Genomic DNA, 26879 nt, shown 5'->3' with positions numbered 1-26879 from the left:
TTCTCTCATCCTGTTAATTCGCCAGGTTTGGGGCTTCTTTGTCCCCAGCATGCCACTCACTACTATCACCACTGACTCCTTACTGAGTAGTTATAAGTTAACAATGGGACTTTTGCTCAGGCCTTGGAGCCACACAAAGCTGGGTTTCAGTCCCACATATGCCACTTTTCCCCAATGTCACCTTTGGAAAATTATTTTTACTGCACTCAACTTCCTCATCTATATAACAAAGGTAATAACTTCCCCCAGGGTTGCTATGAGAGTTAAACACCATGATGTATGTGGGGTGCCTAATATGATTCCTGGCTGCTTACTAAATGCAAGACTTCTTCTTTTTATCTAATCTTTTCTCATAAATGATAGAATGTCAGAGCTGGGAGAGGCCCCAGAGAGACCATCTGGTTCCTCCCAGCCACCCACTCCTGCCAGTTTTCAGATGATAGTTTAGCTGATCTTAGCATTGTATTGTATTAAATTTTGTATCTATGGGCAGCTATAGTTATTAATCTATTTTTATTAGTCCTAGTGATCTCTGTTAGATCTAGCAGGGTACAGTAGATACTATGGGTGGTTTAAGACCTGCTCTGACTACCAGGTTGAAGCCTTGGTGGCCCTAAATCTCTGGTAACTGCAAGTTTCAAAGGAGAGGCCAGCCCACAGGTGTTTATTTGAATATGTAATACACTGTCCTCACATCAACCTCTAAGAGGATTTTCTCAATTCGGTTTCAATTCTCGGCTTCAGAAGTGATTTCCAACACCCCTTAGAGGCAATATGACTGTAGGGGATTAGGAAATGTTAAATTGTTTGGATATACATACCACTTGAAGCAAACAACAAAGATGAGTTTTACAAAGGCTTAAAACACAATAACACGTTGAGGTATTTGGTTTGTAAGTAGTATTTGTTTTCCATTTCAGGCCATGAAGATGCTCTAGATGACTTCGGAATTTATGAATTTGTTGCTTTTCCGGATGCTTCTGGTGTCCCCAGGGTTGGTTTCCCTTGTGGCTGATTAACAAAGAAGTAGAATTCTGCTTCACCAGAGGTGTAAGCAGCACTCATTTAAGCACTTGGGCATTGTGGTCAAATGGCTACATTACCCTCAGCAGTGTTTGTTTACTCACTCTGTAATGAATGGTGTAGCTGAATCAGGGGAGGTAAAGCATCTTTCTTAGACTTTATAAATAAGGCTAACAAAAATACGGAAGTTACACTAATTCATTTAATATTCTTTGCCTGGTAAGCTCAGTGAAGAGAGAACTAACTGGGTAGGTCAAGAAAACTGCAAAAATAGGAAATCAGGAGACCCTGGTTTAAATCATTCTGCGTCATTCAATGACCGCAACCTGTCACTTCACTGAAATCTCTGTTCCTCAGTTTCACCTTCATTTCCCCCTCATATCTCTTGATACGGTGCAAAGACAATTGCTGTAATATTAGGTTAGGTAAGTTAGTTATGCTCTTCAGAATAAAGGTACCATATAAACTCAAAGTATGCAAGTTCACAGCTTTCTTTTAATCTAAAGGTCCATGAGATGTGAGAGGGGACACTTTTATGCAGTTGAAGCCATTTTTTTCAGTCTGCAAAGACAAGCTATTTTAAAGCAATCGGTTTTGTTTCACAGACATGCAGAATGCTTCTCTGAGCTACTCAGCTCATTAACATTGTTTTAGATTTGTGTAGGACCAATCTTTTCTTGGCTTCCTTATTCCCCTATGATTAGTTCACTTAAGGAAAGGGCCGTAAACAGTCTACTTGCTTCTGGGTGTTTTGAAAACTAGTGTTAGGGACTAGTTACCTTACTTGTTTAGAGAATTCTATCAATATAAGATTCATCCAGTAAGTTTCCTGGCCCCAGATCTTCTTTCGCAAATGAATGTGAGCAGTGGGGGCTGGGGACTGACTGGATTTCATCCTCTCTAAGGGTGAGTCAGTAGCACCGAGCCCACATCACACTGATGAAGGGGCAGAACAGCGTTGCAAAAGCTCTGCAATGCCCTATTCAGTCTCAGACCAGATTGGCTCACCCTTTGCTTCTACAGCCAAAAAGACAAAAATGAATATTTGGTGGATCAATTATTTCAAACAGCTTTTCACCATGGCAGAAAGCTCCCCTCTCAGGTGTGTGGCTGTTAAATGGGAGAGCAGAAAATGGAAGAACTAAAAAGACTTGGAATTGAATTTTTGAAGTCAGGAGGTTCTTTACGGTCATGCACAGTTTTTATTCCTAAGAATACATTAGACAAAAGTGAGATCTATGTAAGAAACTTTAAATTTAGCCTTATGATTAATTAGTACTCAGTTTGAAGATCTTATTGGGAAGACCTCTATTTGCTGAAAATGCTAAAATCTTCACGAACTTGAGGCAGAGAAATGAGTGCTATCATTACATATCAGAAGCCCCACTTATTTCTATCAAAAGTAGAATGACTTGATTTGGAGACATGCCCATCTCCGAAGTTGAAAACTCCTAAGGAATCAGCTGAGGCTCTTCATTGGTGGTGCCAGGTGCTTAGAGAAAAAGTGAGAAATTAACACCAACAACCAAAGGAGGTCGATGAGGACCAGGACATATGTAGGAGGATATGTGTGATGAGAAGCCAGAATAGCAGTTATGTGTGAAGATTAGCAGCCAAATGCAATGGCTTTGAGAAGAAGGAAAAATAATAACAAGACCAAGATCTGAACATTGACGTTAAGGGAAATAAATTGAATTAGTAATTTTTTGAGATTTTAAAAATCAGGATCATCTCCTACCTTTTTGTGTTACATGTACAGACAGAATACTCGTCCTCCCTCTACTTGCTATACATTTCACTTTAGCAACTCTTTCAGAAGCTGGACAGACAGCAATGGCATGAACAAATTCATTACTTGTTAACAGCTCTAATATTAAGTTAGGTAAGTTAGTTATTATCTATAGATTGCTTTTATCATAGCCTCTGAACACCTCCATACCAAAGAAAGTTGATCTCAAGTACAAAGTGTAAACCAAAATCTCTGTGACACACAAATGATAGGATGAATCATGCATTCTTGCGCTGCCCATGAGAGCTTTAGCAAGTGGAAGAGAGATAGGCAGTTTCCAGAAAAACATAAAGCTAAGATGTTCCAATATAACCTAGCAGGTAAAACTGGGATAAGATAAAAAACTTTCAGATGATTTATCAAGAACAGAGTCCTTTAGGTGAGCTGTAGGAATATAAAGGACAGAAAGTGATCAGAAGTATAATTAAAATAGGAAGAGTTTTGGATAAGGAGACGAACCAGACTTTAGCTAAATAACTGGAAGGCAATGTTTATAGAAAGAAGAAAATTCTCAAATACAAGGAATGGGAGTTAATAAAACACGAATTTCAGTTTCAATAATATACATGTTGGCTTTTACCAGACAGATATACACTACTACATTTTCCACATTTATCTCAGCATTTAGTTTTTAGAATCCACTACTGCATTCAGACAAAAACATCTCCCTTTATGTGGTCTATATTTTTTGGCACTGTCTTTACTAATGTGCAATGTGACAAGGGCTCTCGGTTATACATCATTCTTTCTTTTTGACCGTCCTTACACACATAATTGGCAAATAGTGTCAAAAAGAAAATCAAGATGTAATATAAAAAAATGATACATGCTCTCCGACTCTAAGCTGTCCTGATATCTTCTCTTTTGCTGTTTTTTTTCCTTTCTATTACATGTCCTTTACATTACTGCTAGCTTTTTTTCTTAAATGAAGAAAAAAAAAATAATAGCCTTGTCAAGCTATTCCTTGTCTAACTTCATAGCTATGCTGCTGCACTAAGTACCATAGGGTAAGTGCAGGAAACTGTAGCAAGGAGGAAATGAGCATTGCGGGGAAGATAAACAATTCAATTTCTCTACTCATCACCACTTCCATTTGTTTTCAACAGTGCAGCATGTGGAATACTATTTATTAGTCTGCTAATTTTTTTAATGTACATTTTCTAGATGCCAAGTCGGTCTGTTCCAGCCTCTGATGGTGTATCGGGGCAAGATTTGCACAATACCATTTACGAAGTTATTCAGCACATCCCTGCCCAACAGCAAGACCGTCTAGAGTAAGTATGCACTTGCCTTTGGAGACCCTAGTTTGGAGGGGCTAGGCGTGCAGCTCTTGCTTTCCCTAGAGTTTATTATAAGGCTCAGAAGAAAAATGTTAAAATGGGAAATTATTGTTTCTGTACATACTTACCCACCTGATAATAATCTGAAGAAACAAAACAACACACAAATATCTTCTGGAGCCCTGGGTTTGGGCCAGTGGATGAAATGGAGAGCTCTCGGATCCAGCATTTTCCTCCAGTGAGTCCACATCTGGGCATCAGAAGGATCCTCAGGCCAGTTCTCAAAGCCACCTTCCTTGTCTTAAAGATTTTCCAGTGGAAATAGTGGTTTTAGAGCCAATGATCTGTCACTATAAATAGGACCAAGAAAACAAAACAAAAAACCTACAAAATGTGCTCAACACTGTCACCATACAAATGCCCAACCCCTTACAGATTCAAAGCAGTCTGCTCCCCAGGGAATAGAAGCACAGTGAGAAGCACAGTGAGAATAGAAGCACAGCGGCCTTCCACCTAGAGGATAAAACCTTAGCTGAGGCCAAAGCCGGGAAATTACATATCCAGTTAACCTCACTAAGGAGTCATCAACCTTCCCCGCCTTGGAGAAACTAAACTTGCAGCCTTCTGAAATAGTGAAATGAGCTTCCCTTTTTCGTGTGGGCTATAGCCGCTGGCAGGCATAACTGCCACAAATCATCTTCCATCATTTCTTTTATTTGCCATTTATTGACTTTGAAAAGAACATCAATAACCACATATAGGAACTTCCCCCGCCCCCTTCGGCAAAATAAACAGTTCGAGAAAAGTAATTTATGCACACCTCTGGGGTAAGTACCAAAAATAACAGTTAGCAGCGATGAATGCATGGGAAATCACTTTCAGGAAGGAGACCCAGTCCTGGGGGATTATGCAGTCATTTAAAGACTAAGTAAGTGTCCAGAGCACCTCAGAGGACCCTATCAGTGCATTCCTATTGTCCCAGGGAACCTGGAGACATGGGAGTCAGGTAAATTAGAAGCAGACACTGACAGAACTAAGAACTTCTGGTTTAAAAAGAAAATTGTTTTAAAGCATTATATTTTTAATCTAGTAAAACATTAAGAGTGGAATATTATTACATGACAGTTTTAAAAAACTCTCTAAAATGATACCTAACTCTACTTTCTGGAATAGAAAATTAAGGGATATTTTCCTTGTTAGATATAAGAAATAGAAAGAATTTTTAAAGTATGTGTCTTTCCGAATCTTAAGATTGTGTTCAGTTAAAAATTTCATCCTATTTAAATTCATTTGTTTTTCTATATGTCCTTTATTCTACATATCTATTTTTCTAGTTAGAATGCAAACAAACCAAATGAAAACTTCAAATTTATCTTTCAAGGCTCCCAATAATGAAATAAATGCTGATTTCAAACTGTGGAATATGACAGCTACAATTTCAGAAAACAAAATAAAAGGATTAGGTTGATTTTCCCTGCAAAAAAACCTCATCTTTGAATTAAAAAAATAAAAATAAAAATCACCCTCTGAAACTAGAATGCTTTCTGACATGCACAATATCCTCACATATGAATATAAAACTGTATTTTAGAAATGAACTTTGAAGGTTGAAAATAAAGCAGAAATGTTTGCTTTCAAGCACATTAAGGACTATTCAAAGCCGCTATCAAAGACATGCTCCTTCAAGAGGCAATCAACCCAAGAACACCAACTCACGTTCCCAGCCAGAGTGACCTCCCCATCTCCATTCCATGGCTTTTCTCTTCTCACCAACTTCTCGTCTTCTGAGTCTTTGTTTCCCGTTGTGTGTCTTTTTATCTTCCTGTGACTCTCTCCTCCTTTACCTGCATCCTTTGATGTCCTCCCTCTCTGAATCTGCCCTTCTCTTTCTTCTCTTTCTCTGTAAGACTGTCTCCCTTCTCGTGAATATTTCTTAAATTTTTCCTCCTCTCTCTCTTCCAACTCATCCCAAAGGTGAGCCAACATTTTTAAAAGTGCTATTTTCCTTGAATACAGATTTATGTTCCCTATTCTAAAATTTAAAAACAAACAAGTAGAATGTCTTTTTATTTCATCAGAAACTGTTTTGCTCTTATTTTATTTAAAATCAATCCATAAAAATTTCCAGGACATTAACTATGTGCTAGGGATAGAGATTAAATAAGACTCAGTCTTTAAAGGATTTTATACCTCAGTGGGTTCCTGTTTGCTTATTTTAACTAAGGATTAGTAGTCCTTAGTAGAATAAATACTCACCAGTAGAATAAACATGACCTAAACATACAGAGATCATTTTTCTCTCCTGATTGCCTGTGTTTTTATGCTCTAGGTCTAATTCAATTCAAAGATCGATTTCATGAATAATGCAGCATTGCATGTGCTTAGTGACTCTCTCCCATCCCCCATTCCCAAAGTGAATGTGCCAGCTCTGGGTAAAGAATCATAAACTTACTGCTTTCCTGTACCTCTATTTGCCAGTTGCTTCTAAGATATAAAAGACAGCCAAAAAATGCTTTTCTTTGCCTCTTACACTATTCTAGCAGTGTTGTTTTCATTACTACATGTGTCTTTTACCTAACTGGACTGGTGTTTAACAAATTAGTAAGTTGATTTGTGTTAATATTCTAGTAGTCAGCCCAATTATTTGTTTTTTGAACTTATGGCTGCGTTTATTTAAATGCTGTCTGTGCTCTTGGCACAGTTTGTTTTGAATCCAAGACTGTTTGTTAGTATCTTAAAAACAGGACATTCAAGTAAGTAAACCGTTAGTTGCAAAAGGAAATTATCTACAGAATTTGATGACTGCTTACTCTTTATACTTATTAATTTTTCCGAACTAGTTCAAAACACTCATTGTTTGCAGTTATGGAAAAAAATAAAAGGATTTAAGGTTCTTCTACCTTTAGAATTGGTAATCTATATAATAATTTACATATCTTATAACATCTTATTGCCAGGTGAACATTCATGGGCAAAGCACTGCATTCGAGTGAAATAATGAAGGAACATTTTGAGGAAAAACAGTGGAAATGTATATTCATCGGAATCAGTGAAGAAATCAAACTCAATACCTCTTACTTATCATAACCCTTTTAAGTGCAGACTAGTCATTCATAAAAATTGGACTGTGGGATTTCCAGCATGCACAGAAGAACATTGTATTAGAGAGAAGCGTGGCTGGGAGAAAGTCCTCAGTGGATAGTCTTTATCATGCTGACTGAAAGAAAAGGCTGGGACTTTCCAATTAGTTTTTTTGTATATCAAGTTTCTGTAAAAGGCTCAATTAGTTCCAGTACTTTGACTTTCACCAACATTGACACTATTATATTTGGCCTACTAATGTGCAAACAATATTTGGGAAGTTTTTAGCAGGCTTTGTTTTATTAATTCTCATTACTGTGAAGATTACTGTATTTATTTATTTCATTCCTAAATTTTTTTCTTGCTATTTGTACCACAGAATAATGATGGTTGCCTTAAAAACAAGATTATGTCTTTTCTAGGTTGTGAATCACCAATGGTATTTTTGAAAAGACCTGTAAAACACTGAAGAAAATGACTAATCAGTCTTATTATTATTATTTTGTTCCAGGAAAGATGGATTCAAATAAATTATTCTGTTTTTGCTTTTATGTGGCCTTCTTTGTCTTGTAGAGTAAAAATTTTACGTAGAAGTCAGATTGTAGAATTAATTTTTTTTTACCCTTTATTCTCATTGTGCAATAAAGTACAGATTATTGAGAACTACTAAAATAAGAATCTTGTTGTCTCACAACATTTTTTTCAGGCTTGTAATTTTTATTGCACTGACTTTGTTGATTCTGAGAAAGGTCTTCCTCCTTGTATATTGCTGAATTTTAAAAAATCAGTGAAAGATCAAATGGTTAGATAACACAATTTCACAATCCCCAAGTGAAAGAACCGATTCAGATTTCAATCATTATTAGGCAAGACTGCTACATAAAAGGTGAAACTACTAGATCAGAGATCTGCAACCAGTACTGTTCCATGGCCTGTTAGGAAACAGGGCACACAGCAGGAGGTGAGCAGCAGGCTGGTGAGCAAGAGAAGCTTCATCTGTATTTGCAGCCATTCCCCAGTGCTAGCCTAGCATCACCGCCTCAGCTCCACCTCAGATCATCAGACATTAGATTCTCATTGGAGCACTGGTCCCTAGTGCCAAAAAGGTTGGGACCTGCTGCAATAGATAACCCAGGGTCAGGTTACAGAAACTGTGAGGGGAAGGTGGTCTGTGGCCTAGAGGGAAGTAGATACACAGAGTAGCACAAAGCAACTGTTTAGGGTGCAGTGACACCTGGGGAATGGAGGCAGAACGATCGTCTGAGTCTTGTAGATCTTGAAGAAAAACAAGTATTTATATTTAATCAAATTGGCTACAAACACTCTGACCTGGCAATGCCAACCTTTAGGGTTTCATACAGGTAGAAACAACCCAAATACCCAACCAGAGGGGATTTTAAAATGATGTTAACAATATTAGATCTACATAACAGTTTGCACTGCAATTATTTTTTTAAAAGATGTATAACTATATGTATACTGACTGTAAACTATGTTTCATGGCCTATCATATTATGCAGAAGAAAAATATCAAGAGAATAGCATTTATTTTTTAAAGTGTTTGAAGTGAACCACTATATTTATACTGTATTTTCCACATTTTCATAGAAGGCCATGGTGAAAAGAAAACTAAGACTAAGTCCCACAACCCCTTTCTGGTCTTCTTTCTCTACTACCTTTATATATTCTTTTCTGCTGGAAAACTCCATCAGTCTTGCTACAAACATTTTCTACTGCAATTGGTATAAATAAATAAATAAATAATTCATGCCCACTGTAAAAAATATATATATTTGGAAATACAGAAGGCTAGCCATAAGACAATTAAAATCATTTGTAGAGAGTAGATCTTACATGTTCTCATGACAAAAAAAAAAATTGTAATTATGTGAGGTGATGCATGTGGTAACTAATCTTATTATGGTAATTATTTCACAATACATATGGATACCAATTCATTACACCTTAATCTTACACAATGTTTTATGTCAATTACATTTCAATAAGGCTGAAAAAATAATATCATATCACTTGTATTCTCACCTCTTAGAAATAACGAGCTAGCATTTTCCTACATTAGTTATGTGTATGTTTATTTATATTTTTCCAGTTCCAGAAAGGATTTATTATAGCTCGTATAAATGCATAAAAGATAAAATACACCCAAAAATATTAAGTTGTTAAAGAAAACAAGATGAAGGAACAATTAGAGTTTTCAAAGGCAAGGTGAAAGCAGAAATGAGGTTAATAACTAGGATGGTGTGAATTCCCTTTATCTATGAATATGGTTTTATACCAACAAGGTCACATGGAGTATATAGGTGGATGTCTAAACTAAATGCAATATGTAATTATTAGAGCCAAAGAAAAGTCGGAATTCCCCTGCAGGGCTAGGAGAGAGCAGGGCAGTTTCCCTAGTCACCCACTTACCCCAGGTCCATCTATTTCTCCTGTTCTTTCTCAGTCTTTAATCTCATGCCTCCCTGACGTCCTTACATCTATTACTTTGAGAGCAGATACTAAAACTATAATGAGTTACAGCTGCTTCTCTGTGTTCCCCTTCCTAGACCCAACCCTAAAACAATCTCAAGCATCATTTTATTTAATAGGTAATAATACATTCACATGACTCACAAATCAAAATCTTATAAAAAGTATGCGCCAAGGTAGCTGTAGTTATTAGTTTTTGGTTTTGGTTTTTGGTTTGGCTATTTTTGTGTATCCCTCCAGAGTTTCTTATCACAACCAAAGGAAATACAAACACATATTTTTATTTTTTCAAACTCATTTTCTATCACTTGTAATTCCTCTCATTTCTGTATCTCTCTCATACACACAAAAATACACAGACTCTTAGCACATGGTTCCACTCACGGCAGCAAGGAATTGCTGAAGGGAGAAATGTGAAAGGATCTAGAATCCAATTAACTTTTGCTGTCATCGATGTGTAACACTGGATGACTCACTGCTTTTTTAGTAAAGAGGGATGAAAATCTCATAAATTAATCAAGGTTTCCAAGGGAAGTGATGAACCAAACCCAGATGTTCACCTAATTAACAAATTAATCTTTAAAAACCAGCCTGAAGTTCTTTCTTTATTATTAAACATAATCTAAGCTGTTAGTTTTTAACTTTATATTATTGCTTCTAACTTGGAATAGAATTATAGTCTTAGTGAATATTATTTTTAAAGACTATATCCTACCAATAGGCTTTTAAGCAAAAAATTAAAATATTTATGAAAACACATTTTCCTTGTCTTTTTCCTGACATTTGCACACTTCCATGATAAGACAATTTTAAAAATTTTTTAATTATTTAATGTCACCACATATATGACCCCTTTTACCCCACTTATCTTCTTCCTTCCCCCTCAATAAGCCAATTTTAGTCAAAATAAATTGTACACATACACTCAAAGAAGGTCCATGTGACTCCTCAGTTCTACAAGAGCATGCACCTAATAAAGTTTTATTAAACTAATAAAATTGAGTGATAACGAAGTACATGGCATGTAGGTGGTTATTTTACTATATATCATTAAAGATTTATTTTTAGAAAGTTTTTATTTTCTGCTTCTATATTGCTATGTATCCCTGTGAATTCTCATGTCATTCTTATATATTCCTCTAAAATTAATGTTCAAATATATATATAAATGTGTATGTTTTAGTTGAAATGGAAATTTTTCTTTATCATAAGCAGACACAAAAATCAAACACAGCACCTGGATTTAACACGGTTCCTCTCCCTCCTTCTCATCTCCCAGATACACTGTTTATTGGGATTACCATGTTAATCTTGAAGTTTATAAATACTTTTATACCCATTATCTCCTTTGATCTTCACAAGAACTTTGTGGGCTAGACCAAGCATGCCCACTTTACAGACAGATAATGGAACAAAAACTCAGGAAGAAAAAGACTTTCTTAAAGTTGACAAACCAGAGTAGCAGAGCTGATCCTTAAATAGCACCTCTGGCTCCAAGACCAGGGTCAATTCCAATGCACCACTCGATTTTTCTGAATGTGGCGTGCACACCAGTTTCTTCTATCAGACTTACCTTGAGAATTTTACTAGTTTCAACTATTATTGGTCTCTCAGAAAAGTTTGTTTTTGTTTGTGTCTGACACTTTTTTTATTTGCATATGCTCCTAGGGAAAAATGATAGCTCAATTGCTCTCCATACACTAAAGCATGAACTGGCAGATTGCTTCTTCCCTGTGTAATAGCTGAAAAATGACTGCTAGAAATTTATTACTTTCAGGAAAATTACTGCTTGGCTATGCCCATGGGAACATAGGCTGCCACCCATAGGAACATAACATTCTAACAATAAGCTTTCTGCTTCTGTACCCCCGCTTACACACCTGACCTGTGGGACAACAGGTAGTGAATAGAAGAAAGATAGTCTTTGTGTTCAGATAGAATGAAGAATGGAGTTTTGGGCTTAAAAACCCGGTATCTCTACATTTCGGGGCTGCTTAATTTGGGGTTTGCGTACCCCTGGCAGACCCAGCTGAATAAAGAGTGTGTCTTCCTATAACTCACTGAGTTCTGGTGATCCATGTGTCTTTTAGGAGCTGGTGGCTACAACACCTGCAGCAGAATTCTATTTTAGGTTTATGACAGAGGCTAACTGTTGTGATTGGATCAAATCTAAGACCCACGGAGCCAATTGAGATGAATTGTGAGTCTTTATTAGCCGGCAGGCGACTGACTCTCTACCATGCAGGGTTAGAAGAGATCAGTCCCTAGCTCCCAAAAGAGGCAGTTTATAAAGCCTAGAACCACATCCTGGTTAACATCAAACAAGATTAACAAGCAAGCACATTACAGAATCAGAAGTTGTCCGTTAGCATATCTTTGAGCAGATTACCACACCCTGGTTAACAGAATCAGAGTAAATCCTTAATGCTGGTTTACTGGAAAATTTTCTACCCTTAACACTCACTGAGCAGTCAGTACCTTAAATTCTACAAAACCAGTTGTCCCACGAAGTAAGGACTTCAGAGACTTTCCATGATAGCCAGCTTTTCTGATGTCCTAAATGGCTTGCCTGCTCTCTGTATATTTAATATAGAGACCATTTATAGGAGGCAAATAAATTACTGTGTTTCCAATAATCGAGTGTTAGGTAGGTAGTCAGGCATGAGCTACAGGAGCAAAGGCTCAGCTCTGTAACCACAGAAACTTCCCTTGAAGACCTACTTTAAGCACAAAAGCCATAAAAGCTGCTGGCTAAACCGGCCACAAACTATGTTTATGCCTGCAAGTTCATGAATCTAATTAAAAGACTGAATTCTGGGTAAGCAACTGTGCACTAGGCAAAGTTATATAGCAGCCAGGTGTCAATCAAAGTGACCTCACTTACCAATCACCTAGGAATGTCTCTAGGACCACCCCATTATGGCCCCCAAATATAATATAGACCTCTCCCTCCCCCAGGGTTACAGCTGTCCATCTTCCTTGGATGTAACCTGTACCCCTCCTTATGGGTATGTAACCTCATTTCCACATGGCTAGCTGGTTTTAGGCTTGACCTGTCTTCTACCTCATAATGTGCTTTTAACAAACAAATATTTCTCATATTCACTGAGTTGAATTTCTTTGGCAGTGAAAAGGACCTAGAGGTATGTGTGTGTTACTGGAACTCTGATCGCTCCAATGGTAACATTCCCACTTCTGGGTCCTTTTTGGGATTTTTGTTGTTGCGATGGTTGTTATGTTGCGATGGTTGTTATAGCACTCTGTTACAGCTCTTCACTGAAACCATGTGCCTCCTTGGGGCATGCTTTGTCTTCCTAAAGTCTACTTTTAATAAATCTTTTCTAAATCTCACTGACCTTATTGTGGTGCAATCAAATCTAAGACCCACAGAGCCAATTGTGATGAATTGTGAGCCTTTATTCGCCGGCCGGAGACTGACTCTCTACCACGCAGGGTTAGAAGAGATCAGCCCCGAAGTCCCAGAAGAGGCAGTTTATTTAGCCACCAGCACATCCCTGAGCAGATCACCACACCCTGGTTAACAGAATCCTTGATCAGATTACCACACCCTGGTTAACAAAATCAGAAGTAAATATTTAATACTGGCTTACTGGAAAATTGTCCACCCATAATAACCTGTGATTCTTCACTGTATCAGTGAGCAAGAACGGAGGAAAAATGCTAACTACACTTCTGCCCCATTATTCCCCATACCCCCGCCGCTGTGGTGACACCAAACTCCGACCTGCCTCAATGGTAACAAAGTTCCTTTGAAATTGACACTCAGGGGGACTTGATAAATTTGGGCACTAAGGCCCTATCAAACTATTTGTCTTTCAGAAAGTCGAGAGTTGTGAGAGTGTGATTGTATCTATAAAATTTTATCCCCGTTACTTATAAAATAAATGGTAGTTTATGACCCATGAATCACTTGTCGGGACTAGTTTAAGATTCCAAACAGGAATACCTGATAGGCAGTTGTATATCCAAAATGAGAACTTCAAGGAAAGATCTGGGCTTAAGAAATAAATTTGAATCACACTATTATTTATAAAACTTTTGGCAGCAAATAACAGAAAACTTTGGCTAAAATTGTCTTAAATAATAACATTACTTCAAAAGATAAGAAGATGAAATACTAGGTGGAGTCCAAGACCGGTTGATTTAACGTCAATGATATCATCAAGAACCCAAGTTCTTTTCTATCTCTCTATTCTGCCCTTGTGGCCACAGGAAGGCTGCAGTAATACTAGAAATTACATCCAGGCAGCACAAAATCCAGAATATGGATAAAGCCATCTTTTCGTACACGTACAGTTTTTTCTTAGGTATAAGATAATCTTTCCCAAAAGCCTCCAATAGAATTCTAGTGTTTCCTTGGCCATACCACACATTCTTTCCTAAGGAATTGCTGGCATGAGGAATGAAATTGCTTTGATTGATATAATACTCAGAATTTACTCCTCTGGAGATAGAGATGAGTCCAACATCCCCAGAAGCACATGATTGGATAAGGGAACACTGGATATTTGAATCAAACCAAAGTTTTTATGGAAACGAGGAACAAGGGGAAACGGCTGCAAGATGGTACAACTGAAAGCAAATAAAGAGGGAAACACCCTTGGAAACATCAACTTCAGGAAATTGAAGAGAAGTCAGGGAAAGTCAAGAAGCAGTAGTAATGGCACAAGAGAACTTGGAAACAAACTTTAAGGATATTGCATGTACGTTTAATATGATTTTGAATCCACTTGTTTATGGCTTAAATGAAGTTGATTTATTCACTTGTGTAAGACAAAGACAAAAGAAGTTGCTTTGATACAAATATAAAGTAAGTCATGCCAGGATATTATCATTCTTCATCTGCTGTCATTGATAGGTAGTCAGCAGCCCAACTTCTGAGGGTCCTCCCACCCCATACAGACTTGTCAGTAAGAACACGTGCTAAGGCGAAGCGGCTATGGCAAGGGGCTGTTTAGATATACTGAGAGAGTTTGTGAGGCCTATTTGTGAGAGTTTGGTTCAGGGGAAGTGATCCCTCACTAACGTAAAAAGTCTCCAAAGACCCTTGGGGCACTTACTCCAGTCTTAGGGAGACACTCCTTACAGGCAGTGGTGGTAAACCACTCTGTGGCTCTTGGAAAGAGATAAGCCCACCTACAGATATTGGTGTCTTCATTCCTTAGCAGTGTGCTCTACTAACAGGGGACTTCTACTTTTATGCTGGCAGCTGGAAATCAGCTCTTGGTTGGTCACTGACTCCCAGGGGTGCCTCCTGGTATAAAAAGGTACATTTCATATCAAATTTGAATTTTATTCCTTCACCTTCTCTTGCCTGGAATATAGTGTGATCAATACATCATTTGTTTGGGGTATGTTATTTCTTTATTTGACTTATTAAGAAATACTTTCCTGTATGCTATTGGCTTATGAAATTATAAGTCTCACAGAAAACCTGCACTAAATAAGTTGCTGGCAAAGATAAAATCAGTCTTTGAGCATAACTTTTGCTACCTCAACCAAACCAAACCAAACCAAACAAAACAAGACAAAACAAAACAAAACAAAATGAAACAAAACAAAACAGGATAATCTGGGCACACCTAAAAAAGGCAGGGAAAGGGAAAAATTGAACAGTAATTTTACTGCTGTGTATCCACAAATATCTAAGAAAGAAGGTTGTCCTCTATATTCTGGTTCCCAATGAGGGAGGTTCCTATTCTTACAATGACCACCACGCAAAAACACATTTTCTCAGACAGTTCTATTTTAGTGAAATTTTATTAGTCTAAATAACATATACTTAATATATCATTAAATTAAACTTAATTTTTTAACTTTATAATTTTTTATTTTAAGAAATTTACCAACTGAGGGTCTTGGGTCTTAGTTTCAAACCCTTAAAAGAAGAGATTGATCTGCCAAGCAATCATAATTGGATGTTAATGGACAAATATATTTTCTTGATTCCATATTCATCAAATAACCTCTGACCTTGGTTTAATTTCCCGTATTATGAAGGAAATTGTCCAGCATCTCCCTACTGTTCCAACATATGCACTTAAAATCCATTCGCTCAAGCTTTCTATTCTCAAAATGTCCCAGTTTGGACAATAAATTAGATCTTGACTGTACATGGAAAGCTCTAATCTGCCTCCATGTCCTTCTGGAAAATTACAGTCTACTCTTCAAAACTATGACTGCCAATATCACCTCTGCTGCAGCTGTCTCTTATGTGATACCATAATGATGCCCACAAAACTCTGATGGAGCCTTGGTCATTGACTATTTTCCCCTACAAGACAATGGGTGAAATAATTTTAAATAAGTAAAATAACATTTAGTTACAAATGTAGAAATATAAGCAAAATACTAAGGTGTATTTTGCAATGTGCATACAAAACTGAACACTGTTTTTAGTGTCTAGTCCCAGTTGTCTAATCTGTAATATGAAAAGGTAAGACCAAACAAGCTCTTTAATTTCTTTACATTCCACAGCCTATGATTTTTATTAATTTACTAAAAGTATCTGTATCTTCTTTACAGATATTGTAAGATCTAAATCTTTTAATCAAGCTGCTGCCTTTGCTTAAATAGCTGAACCAGGAATTAGACATTAAAGGTTTTTTTTTTTCTCATTTGAAAACTTAGCATGGCACATCTCACTTGTACCCTTATCATTTATATGCAGCACTACTTAGCGTAAGCACCAATAAGTAATTACATACACAGTGTAGTGTTACGTCAGTAAAATGTTCACACTTTTTTCAGTCAGTATTTTGGGATTTTTTTCTTTTTTAAATTATCTGTATAAAGGAAAAGAACAAGAAATTTCTAGATAATATAGATAATGATAACCTTCAGTATACCAATGACTTTTAGATACAACACCAAAAGCACAATCCATTAAAAAAAAAATGGATAAGCTGGGCTTCAATAAAATTAAAAACATCTGCCCTAAGAAAAACTATATCAAGAGAATAAGACCAGCCATAGACTAGGAGAAAATATTTGCAGAAGACACATCTGATAAAAGACTGTTATCCAAAATATACAAAGAACTCTTAAAACTCAACAGGAAAACAAACAAGCTGATTATAAAATAGACCAAAAACCATAACAAACACCTCACCAAAGAAGATACAAAGATGGAAAATAAGCATATGAAAAAATGTTCCACCTCAAACAGCACCAGGAAAATGCAAATTAAAACAACAATAAGATAACACCTATTAGAAAGGCCAAAATCCAGAACACTGGCAACACCAACTGTTGGTGAGGATGTGGAGCAATAGGAGCTCTCATTTACTGTTCCTGAGAATGTGAAATGGTACAGCCACTTTGAAAGACAATCTGGTGGTTTCTTATAGAACTAAACATATTTCATAATTTATTATGAAATATATGCAAAGCTCTGCTGGGTATTTAAAATATATTCTCCCTTAACCCTCAGAATAACTATATGAAGCATTATCCTAACTTTATACATGAAGAAACTGAGGTTTCAAGGAATTAGGTCACCCCCACCAATGTCACCAACAATTAAATTAAGTAAATGTCTGTGTCCCTCTCGGCTACCTCCTGGCCCGATCCAGCAAAGACTGCTTTGTGAAATTATATGGGAGCCTTCATGAAGCCATGTGTTTACTTATAATGTCCCCAACTAAGGCCTCTAAGCTCGCTAGAGTCAAACAGCTGTAGAACATCAACTATTCAATTTGTTCAGGGCTCAAGTAGCTTCCACTTTACAGATGGAAAATAGAAAAAAAAATGGTGAATTTTGTTATAAAGCAGAATCAACTAGAATAAAAAAGGAATGTTTCTCTCTTAATACGTATAAAATATATACTCACATATATGTACAAATATATTTATTTCTCCATAGAAAATCTATATAAATATTTATATATATTCAGGCAATGTTTCCATTGCAGTGAGGCAGACTACAAACTTCTTTATCTGCAGAAAGATATGGTGGTGTTCTTGACATTTCTGGAATTGAGTATCCAGAATTTCACCTCGTATATCTGATTCCAAGCTGCTACCAGAGTGTTGTCAGTGAGACCTTTATTTAGATGAAATCCAGAAGTGCTGGGTAAGCAGGCACATGAACAGCAAGAATAGCTGAGCAAATCCAACTAACACTGTAAACAGTAGACAGTTGGGGACATACAGAGCCATCTCCACCAGGACAAGTCAGTTTGGGATTTACATATTGTGTTTAAAACACAAACCCATACTAAAAACGTAGAAAGTCACCATACCACTTAGCAAACTAATTATGTCAGAAATTCATATCGAGTACTACAATACTAATTTTTATGTAAGAGTTCTTTACCTTTCTGACTCATGACTACGTTTCCTTCTTTAAAAAAATTATAGAAACAGAAGAATGATTCAGCATAAGACAATTGGTATTAAGGAATAATTTGCAAATGGCATGGCGAAATACATTCCACAGTCTGGAAGACAAGATAAATGCAAAGAGGCTAGCATTGTTACAGTCTCAAGTATGAGAGAAAGTTAAGACTAAAAGCATAAGATTATAATGTGTGACCAAAGTGACTTGTAGATAATGTTAACAGAAAGGATTATTTTTCTAGAAGTGTTTATAGCTTGCTATAAAAGCAGGTGGCTGAGATGTCCATTCAAAATCCCTTCCACAGGATTCTGAAAGTGGTTCCATTCCTTGATCCTTTAGTGCCACCTATGGTTCCAAAAGAGAAAGTGTCAGTTTAAAATATAAATTCTAGATATTGTGAACAGTACCTGGTTTTAAATTAGCATATTTATTACTCAATTATATTCTTCCTTTTGAGTTTGACTAAATGAACAGAATATCTATCTGGAGGGCATCTGACAACATGTTTTTTAAAAAATAATTTATTTATTTTAATTAGTTGCAAGCGTACAGAACACTGGTTATATATTTATAAAACGATCCCCCTAATTGCTCCTTCTCTCCTCTGGTTTTCCACCTAGCCAATATATTAATGCTAACTGTATTACCTGTGCTGTGCTCCCCATCTCCGCAACCATCTATCAACTCTAATTTGTACTTCTTTAACCCTTCACCTCATTCTCCCAGCTCCCCAATCCTCCTCCCTTCTGTCCATTGCCAAATTGCCCACTATATTTGTGAGTCTGTTTCTGATTAGTTTGTTGTTTTTTTTTAAGAGATTTAAAAATGTTTAGACTCTTTAACCCAGTAATCCAGGTTTAGGAAATGAGAGACAAGGACACATGTATAAGAATATTTATTACAGTATTACTTTAAAAAACTTAATGTTTAAATAATTATAACATATATGGGGTGGATTATGATACAGCCATTTAAAAATGTCAAAAAAGAAAATTACCTTTAATTCTTATAATTTTTCTCCTTAGAGAAAGATTTTATCTTTCATAAACTATCAAAATCCTAGAGAGATAATAACTGTACATTGTACAATAGTATACAACAAATAATAAAATTTATAATCCATAGAATTAGAGAGCTATGTGACTAGAAAATGGAATATATAAATATACTGGAAGAGATTATAGTCTTTCATATATATATATATGAATATATATCAGTCAAGATAAATGAGATAAAGTTCCTACTTTGCAGAAAAAACAGAAGTCACTAAAAGGAAGCTCCATCCTTCTAAAATACAACATGAACACTTCCTTTGGGCTTCCATCATGGTCTGCACCTCTCTAAGGATCATAAAGGGACCTAATCTCTTCACTTTGTTTTGGGATTGACCCCGTTACCTACTCAAGAACTTTATACCATCCATTATCCCTTTCTTCTCTTTTGTATATTCAACCTTTCCTCTCAATTGAAAGTGTTCCACCACCTTTGAAAGATACTCAAGTGTCTGTTACATAAAATAATAAAAATGAAAAGTAATATATATGTATATGTATATCTATATGTATATCTATATCTATATATCTATATCTATATCTATATATCTATATCTATATCTATATATTTCTTTATTTCTTAGAGGTCTGTAAGGCATCTCAATCTTATTTGACCAAAACCTAACTTGTGATTTTTCCTTCTTAATTTACTTTTAGTCTTTTCTTTCACTTCTGTAAATGGTCCCATCGCCAATCTAGTTATGCAAATCAAACCTAACAATCATTCTTGATGCTTCCCTCCCTTTCACCATGCACATTTAATCCATCTCCAAACTCTTTTGCTTTGAATTCCTACCTGTTAAATCCATCTTCTTCTATCTTCACTACCCTTTTGATTCAGATCACCTTCACCTCTTGTCTGAATTACTGCAATAGTCTGATTTTTAACAATCTTAATAGTTCTGTTTCTTTTCTCCCAAAATGTATACCATTCATTTATTCTTTTGTCTAAATGCACTAGCTAAGACTTCCATACAATATTGCACAGGAGTGGTCAGAGAGGACATCTTTACCTTGGTTTTGATCTTAGAAAAAGCATCCAGTTTCCCACTAGTATGATGTTAGCTGTAGGGTTTTTTCAGATGTTCTTCATGAAGCAGAGAAATTTTTCCTCTGCTCTTAGTTGGTTGAGAATTTTTGTTATGAATGAGTGTTGAACTTTGCCAAATGCTTCTACCATGTCAATTGGTAATATTGTATGATTTTTCTTCTCTAGTCCACTGATGTGGCGAATTATATTAATTTTCAAATGTTGGGACATCCTTCATACCTGGAATCAGTCCTACTTTGTTGTTTAATTCTTATTAAACATGGTTGGATTTGATTTGCTAATACTTTTTTTGAGGATGTTTGCATCTTGGTTTCCCTTTCTTTTTTAATTAAATTTATTGAGGTGATGCTGGTTAATAAAATGACTTAGGTTTTAGGTGTACAATTCAATAATACATTCCCTTTATATTGCATTGTGTGTTCACCACCCAAAGTCAAACTCCTTCCATCGCCATGTATTTCCCTTTATCCTTATCTACCTCCGCTCTTCCCAATTTCTCTCTGTAGTTGTTCTTTCTTATCTTTCTTATGATGTTTTTGTCTGATTTTGGTATCAGGTTGATTCAGGTCGATGTTAGCCTCACAAGATAATAAATTAGGATGTGTTCCCTGGCTTCTATTTCTTGCAAAAAGATTGTATATAACCAGTATTCATTCATTCTTTCTTTCTCTTTCTTTCTTTTCTTTCTTTCTTTCTTTCTTTCTTTCTTTCTTTCTTTCTTTCTTTCTTTCTTTCTTTCTTTCTTTCTATGTATTTAGTTGTTTGTTTGCTTATTTATTTATTTATCTATTTATTTATTTATTTATTTATTTATTTGAGGCAACCCATGGTTGACCTTAATAATTGCAAGGATCTTGTTAGCTTACAATCCCTTATTTAGTTTATTTTATTTTTTTTACACCTACAGCACCTGGTCGTCCAAGTACAGGCCCTCCTGCGTAGCTTCCGAGATCAGAAGGGATCAGGCTTGTTCAGGGTAGCATGGCTGTAGATGTATTGTTTCTTTTTTAAATGTCTGGTACAAATTACAGTGATTTGGTATCTTATATGTTGATATCCTAACCCTAACATAAGCCTATGCAGATTATCTATTGCTCCGTTTTTGAGTTTTAACAGTTTGTGTCTTGTGAGGAACTGGTCTATTTCATCAAAGATTTTAAATTTGTGAACAGAGTTGTTTGTGGTATTCCTCTTATCTTTTTAACGTCAGTGAGCTAAGTGGCAATGACCTCTCTTTCACTTGTGATATTATCATTTATATTTTCTAGTTTTTCTTTGTTAGTCTGTGTTATAGGTTGAATTCTGTCCCCCAACCCAAATTTATATGTTGACATCCTAATCCTAATAATTCCTAGTACCCAGGGATATGACCTTATTGGGAAATAGAGTCATTGCAGATGTAATTAGTTGAAATAAGGTCATACCTGAGTAGGGTTGGCCTCTAACCCAATATGACCACTGTCTTTATAAAAGGAACGCCAGGTGAAATGACGGACACACATACAGAAAAGACTATGCGAAGATACAAGGAATCTAAATAATCACCACCCCCCAACATATGCCCCAGGGAAAGTGGTGACAATGGGTACCCTTTTCTCCACAGAGCATTATTTGTTTGGGATAATGCAAGGAAGAAAAATTCAACAGATAATTTTTTTCTAGTTATTTGTTCCTGCAAAGTTGTTCTCTGCCATTTGAATAAAACTTGCACAGAAGCTCACATGAAAAGGTTAATACTTGCCTAATGAACTACTTTTATGCTCAACATGTTCAAGCATGATTCAGGAAGAATGATGCCAAGTATGAATATTGAAAGAGCTTTAAAACTGAGGAGTGTGGTCACTTAGAAGCCTCTGGCGCTCACAGACTCTGTCCTTTGGAAGACACGGGTCAGATCTTCCAGGAGTCCCACTTGCTATGTGTCCTGAATAAGATAGAACTTCAACTAGGAACACTGATTCCAATGGGCTCATGACTTAGCCAACCAATTTCAAGTTCCAAAACACTTGAATACCTAGGAAAGTTTGTGTTTTAACAGACAGAGACAGCCTCCAAGATAGTTCTTTGGCAGGACACTGGAGAGAGTCCAAGTATTCAGAGAAAACAAAAGGAGCACACCAACTTGGATGATTACTGTACATGGAAGGTAACTGAGAAGTCAAAGAAAGCAAAAGGCTACCTCTACCGAGGAGCTGCTCCCAAATGCTTAAAGAACCCCCAGGGTCTCAGGACCACAGGAGCTGCTGCAGGCACCTTTCCTTCCCTTATCATATGGCAAATCCTAGAACATGTAACACCTCTTCCCCTTACAACCTACGCCTAGAGACCACAGCTCCGCATCCAGAATTCATTCTTAACATTATCCCTGATGGTATCTAAAGGGATTTTTTACACATCATCCCATCTCATATGCTCTTATCTTAATAGATGGAGAAACTGAGACAAAGGGAGATTAAACAACTTAGCCAAGATAACAAGACTAACATATTATTGCGTGAAGACTCTCAGATCCTTCCAGGACATCACATCTTATTGCCTTAAGATGGATCTCTTGATTCGGATGCATTTTTGTGTGGAATCCCATTGTCAGTAAATCATACATTCTGTAATCACTCAGATGCTATGCATTCCAAAGGCACTCCAGGTAGGAAGACAAACACATATGCAGAGCGAGTTCTGTCCCAGCACAGAGAAATTAGTCCAGGATGAGAGGAGTCTAAAATAATCAACCCACAACTAAGCGCGGGGCTTGTATCCTCTAAAAGGCAGTGTCATATTGAGAGTCAGCATTAGTCTAGGCTATGGGCAGGGAGATTGATAAGCAGGAGCAGGAGCTAGATCCAGCTTCATGCGTGGGAATTCATGTGATTAGGTACATGAATAGCCTCCAAACTTGTCATTATGGAAGGCCCTCCATTCAAGGGCCTATTGTGCAAGCACTGAGGTGGCCAAGAACATAGGGTTGCCCTGTTGGGTAGACACGTTGGTTGTTCAGTGCCTTCTCTTCAATAAATGCTTTCTGGTGTGCACAATGGAAGGTAAATAGATCCACAGAGTTTGTAATCACTCCGCAAAATTTATCCATATCCTGTTCCTCAAACTCCCTTGTTTCCATGATTGCAGTTGCTCTTTCCAGGTCCCTGAACAGCCAGCTTAGCCTTCTGCCACTACTCAGGGGTCCACGTTGTCCATACTTCAGATAATTTCCCTGTCCATACAAGTTTGCTTATACTTGTCATACTTATCATACATCTAATTCCTAGTAATATACCACGATCTCTTATAGACAAAACTCAAGCCTTTGGTTTGCCATTCTGGTCTTGCTGCTCAGTATTTTTATATTTCCTTCTTGCCTCTCTTTGTAAGTGATTCCCCTGGACACTGCCACACCAGAATTCCTAATTATTGAGTCTAGTTCTAAGACTTATCTCCTACTGTCAACTCTGGCCCTCTGCTGACAGCCATTGTTGAGCTTCTCGAAAGCACTGGTACCCCCTTTAGCAGTGCATTCCCTATTACCTTAAGCAAAAGGGAGTTCTCTGATGAGCTGCCAGGAAAAAAGAAGGAAATACTGGGTTCTTTGAAGACATATAATAATTGTATTCCCATCTGCTATCCTCTATGAGTCTTGTGATTTCTTTTTCAATATTCTTCCAAAGTAATTCCAGCACTTCTACCTATCTTACTATAAGACATTATATCTTGGCTAGAACATTAAATCCAGAGTCGGGAAATAGAGCCCCATTGATAATAAATTTCCCATTCAGGTTTCCATTCTGCCACTTTCATACCACCAGGCAATGCCTTTAAGATCTGCTATCACATATGTTAACTTGGCTTCAGTAGGTAAATAGGACAGGTCTTGTGCTTCCTGGGGTCTGTATTCTCAGGCTCTAATTTTCCTGCTCAAAATATACTGAGAGCTGATCCTACTTATTGGTCCTCAGGGTACTTACTATATTATTGGGTCTGAGTTTGGCTCATGATAATGTCAAACATAAAAACATTGTTAAAACTTCTCTAATCACAGAAGCTGTCAGCACATTTATTCTCCTACCTCTTCCTGCATTTTAAAACACTTCATTGTACAAAGCCTCAACTTTTCCTGTGTTACATGATTTTTCTTCCCGCATTTTACTATGCCAGAAAAGCCTATTGGCTCTGAAAACTGCAGTATGTAGAAGTCAGTTTTTATAGATTTCAGGTTCATTTAGGGGAACATATGCTTTTCGAAGTCACAATCATGGAAGACATGGCTAATTGTCTCTCAATATCTGTCCTCTCTTCATATGTAGCAACAGAATGCTGCACAGCTAAAGACAACCCTGTTCTTGCGCTTCCGCGTTATGCTCTCAAATAAAGAGTGACTGCTATTTCCCTATCCCACCTCCCAGGGCTGTAACACAGACATGGCAGCAACGGAGTAGCCATCCTGAGTCATAAGATGGAAGCCATGTGTTGAGGATGGCAGAGTAACAAGATGGAAGAAGCTTGAAACACGATGGCTGTGGAGTTTTCACACCAGTCTTGGTCTATCTATCTGGACTTCTACATGAAGTTAAAATGAGCTTCTACCCTTATCAAGCCACTGGTGTTTTTGGACAGAGTAAATAAACTAATGTTTTATCTTATATAACAGTATTCATATACGCTACCATTAATGTTAAATTTTATACTTTCTTTCACAGTGTAGTGGATAAAAATTTCCTTAGCTCATTTCCCTGGTACTACTGTTGTGAAAAGATAAACTCAAGAATGGAATTTTTTCACCAGGGAACATTACAGATAAAACAAACGATTTAAATCATTGCTCTAGCACTGTGTTAACTATTCAATTTAATGAATAAATGAAAGGGTGCTGGCTTTGGCAACAGATTGGACAATCAACATAGGCTTAAAACAGTCTTAAAACTTATCATCTTTTTTCTTCTCCCCTGTATTTTCTTCCTTCATTTTTTGGACCACCATTCAACCTGTTTCTCAAATTTAAACATTTAAGACTTCTTCCTTGCCCTCACACATCCACATCTACCTCATATATCCTAACGAGTCTTAGCAGGAAAATCACTGGAAATTTTCTAGTATGAATTGAGTATTTTTAAGTAAGCTTTTCATAGGCTTATATGACATATATGGAAAGCACGCATATAAAAATGTACAGCTTGATAAATTTTCACTAAGCAACCACAGCTATGTAGCCAGCACCCAGATCAATAAACAGAACACTATCAGCAACGTAGAATGTAACCTCATACACTCCCACAATCAGTGTATGAGAGCTCCAGTTGCTTGATCTTTATATATATTTTTTCATGCATCATTTTTTCCTTTATTATTAGCACTTTTTTTGGTCCTGTTTAAAAAAGTACTGGCCTACCTTTTTAGTATTCGATACTTTTTCTTTAGCTTTCTTTTTGAGTATTACGTAGTTTTGATAGATATTGTTGAATTTCTCTCAAGGTTATCATCATGTACATCTCTACCTATGGTTTATGAGTTAGCTTGTTTCCCCGTGGCTTTCCCCCATACCAGATATTATTAAACTTTTTCATTTTGGAAACATGATATGAGAAAAATATTTTATAGTGTTTTGCTTTAAAACATTTGATTATGAGGTTGAGAATATTATCATGTTTACTGACTTCTTTTTTTCTTGAAAGTCCTCTTCATATCCTTTGCTTATTTATTTATTTTTTTAAATTGAGTTGCTGGGTTTTCTGGACTGGTTTGTACAGATTGTTTATAAATTAAGAAAATTAGTTCTTTATAGATATTATAGGTGTTGTAGTTTGCCTGGTTAATCAGTGCTCTTTTGGTTTATCTTGTAATATCTTTTGCAAAGTGATTTACATGTTTATGCAACTCAAATTTATTAGCTTTTCCTCTGTATTCCTTTTAGGATGTGCATTATGCCTTCCCATTTGGATCTTATCTACCTGTTTCCTTTTTTGACCTTCACCGCTAAAGATATTCTACTTTAGAAAAATCTGATTTTTCTGTCATCTCTCTGCTACTTTCCTGTGGAGTGAGGACAGAGACACTGAGATGACAGGAAAGGTTTGTATTCTCAAGGGCTTTCGCATCTCTCCTCCTTGTTGTCTGCTGACCCATTTTGGTTGCTTTCACCACAAGCTAAGAGTATTTTCAGGATTTTCAGGATTTTCTATACTTACTTATCTTATTTTGAATTTTGAAAGTAGATTCCACATGTCAATTCTTGGATTATTGTGTCTCTCTTTTCATGATTAACACTTTAAGTTTAAGAAATAAACTGATACCCCTTCATTTGTTTAGATGTGACTAGAGGTGTTTTTCTTCTGATTTTTATCTTCCTTTTTATTCATTTATTAAGTTTGAGTAGGAAGTATCTTTCATTTATTTTAATACAAAAGAATGAAAATCCAAGATTAGTCAATTAAAAAAAAAAGCTGGAATGTTTTTCTTACCTACCATCAACTTAATCATAAAACAACAATCGTAATATGTCAGCGTTGTTTTTCATAAAGGAGTAGCCAATACATAATGAAACAAACTATAGAGCTGAGAATTAGGCCAATGAATATTTGGATACTTGAAATATGGTATGGTTCTGCAGCTCAGTAAGAAAAGGATGGAGTTTTAAAGATATCGTGTGTGGACAATTTGTTAACCCTGTGGAAATAAATGAAATTGAACCCCTTACCTAATACCCTACACATAAATCAACTCCACACAGAAGGCAAAAGTAGAAAGTATTTATAAAACATTATGG

At 36.4% G+C, this 26879-nt stretch overlaps 1 protein-coding gene across 3 annotated transcripts in view; it reads left to right on the top strand.

The window, feature by feature from the left end:
* The window catches only part of HEPACAM2 (HEPACAM family member 2), a 35365-nt gene extending 27292 nt beyond the window's left edge, over window positions 1-8073 (top strand). The window contains exons 8-10 of one of the 3 annotated variants that reach the window (XM_016161321.2): window positions 921-994; window positions 3977-4086; window positions 7050-8073. In XM_016161321.2, coding sequence (XP_016016807.2) covers window positions 921-994; window positions 3977-4086; window positions 7050-7053 — 188 coding nt within the window. In that variant the 3' untranslated portion in view covers window positions 7054-8073. Of the gene's footprint in view, window positions 1-920; window positions 1051-3976; window positions 4091-7049 lie in introns of those variants that run through there. The other 2 variants (XM_036230356.1, XM_016161322.2) reach the window with 2 other exon arrangements.
* The last annotated feature ends 18806 nt before the right edge of the window (window positions 8074-26879 follow it).

Source organism: Rousettus aegyptiacus, unplaced genomic scaffold, assembly GCF_014176215.1.
Source record: "Rousettus aegyptiacus isolate mRouAeg1 unplaced genomic scaffold, mRouAeg1.p scaffold_m13_p_13, whole genome shotgun sequence".
In the NCBI taxonomy this organism is placed as follows: domain Eukaryota; kingdom Metazoa; phylum Chordata; class Mammalia; order Chiroptera; family Pteropodidae; genus Rousettus; species Rousettus aegyptiacus.
This window is presented reverse-complemented; position numbering and strand designations above follow the sequence as displayed.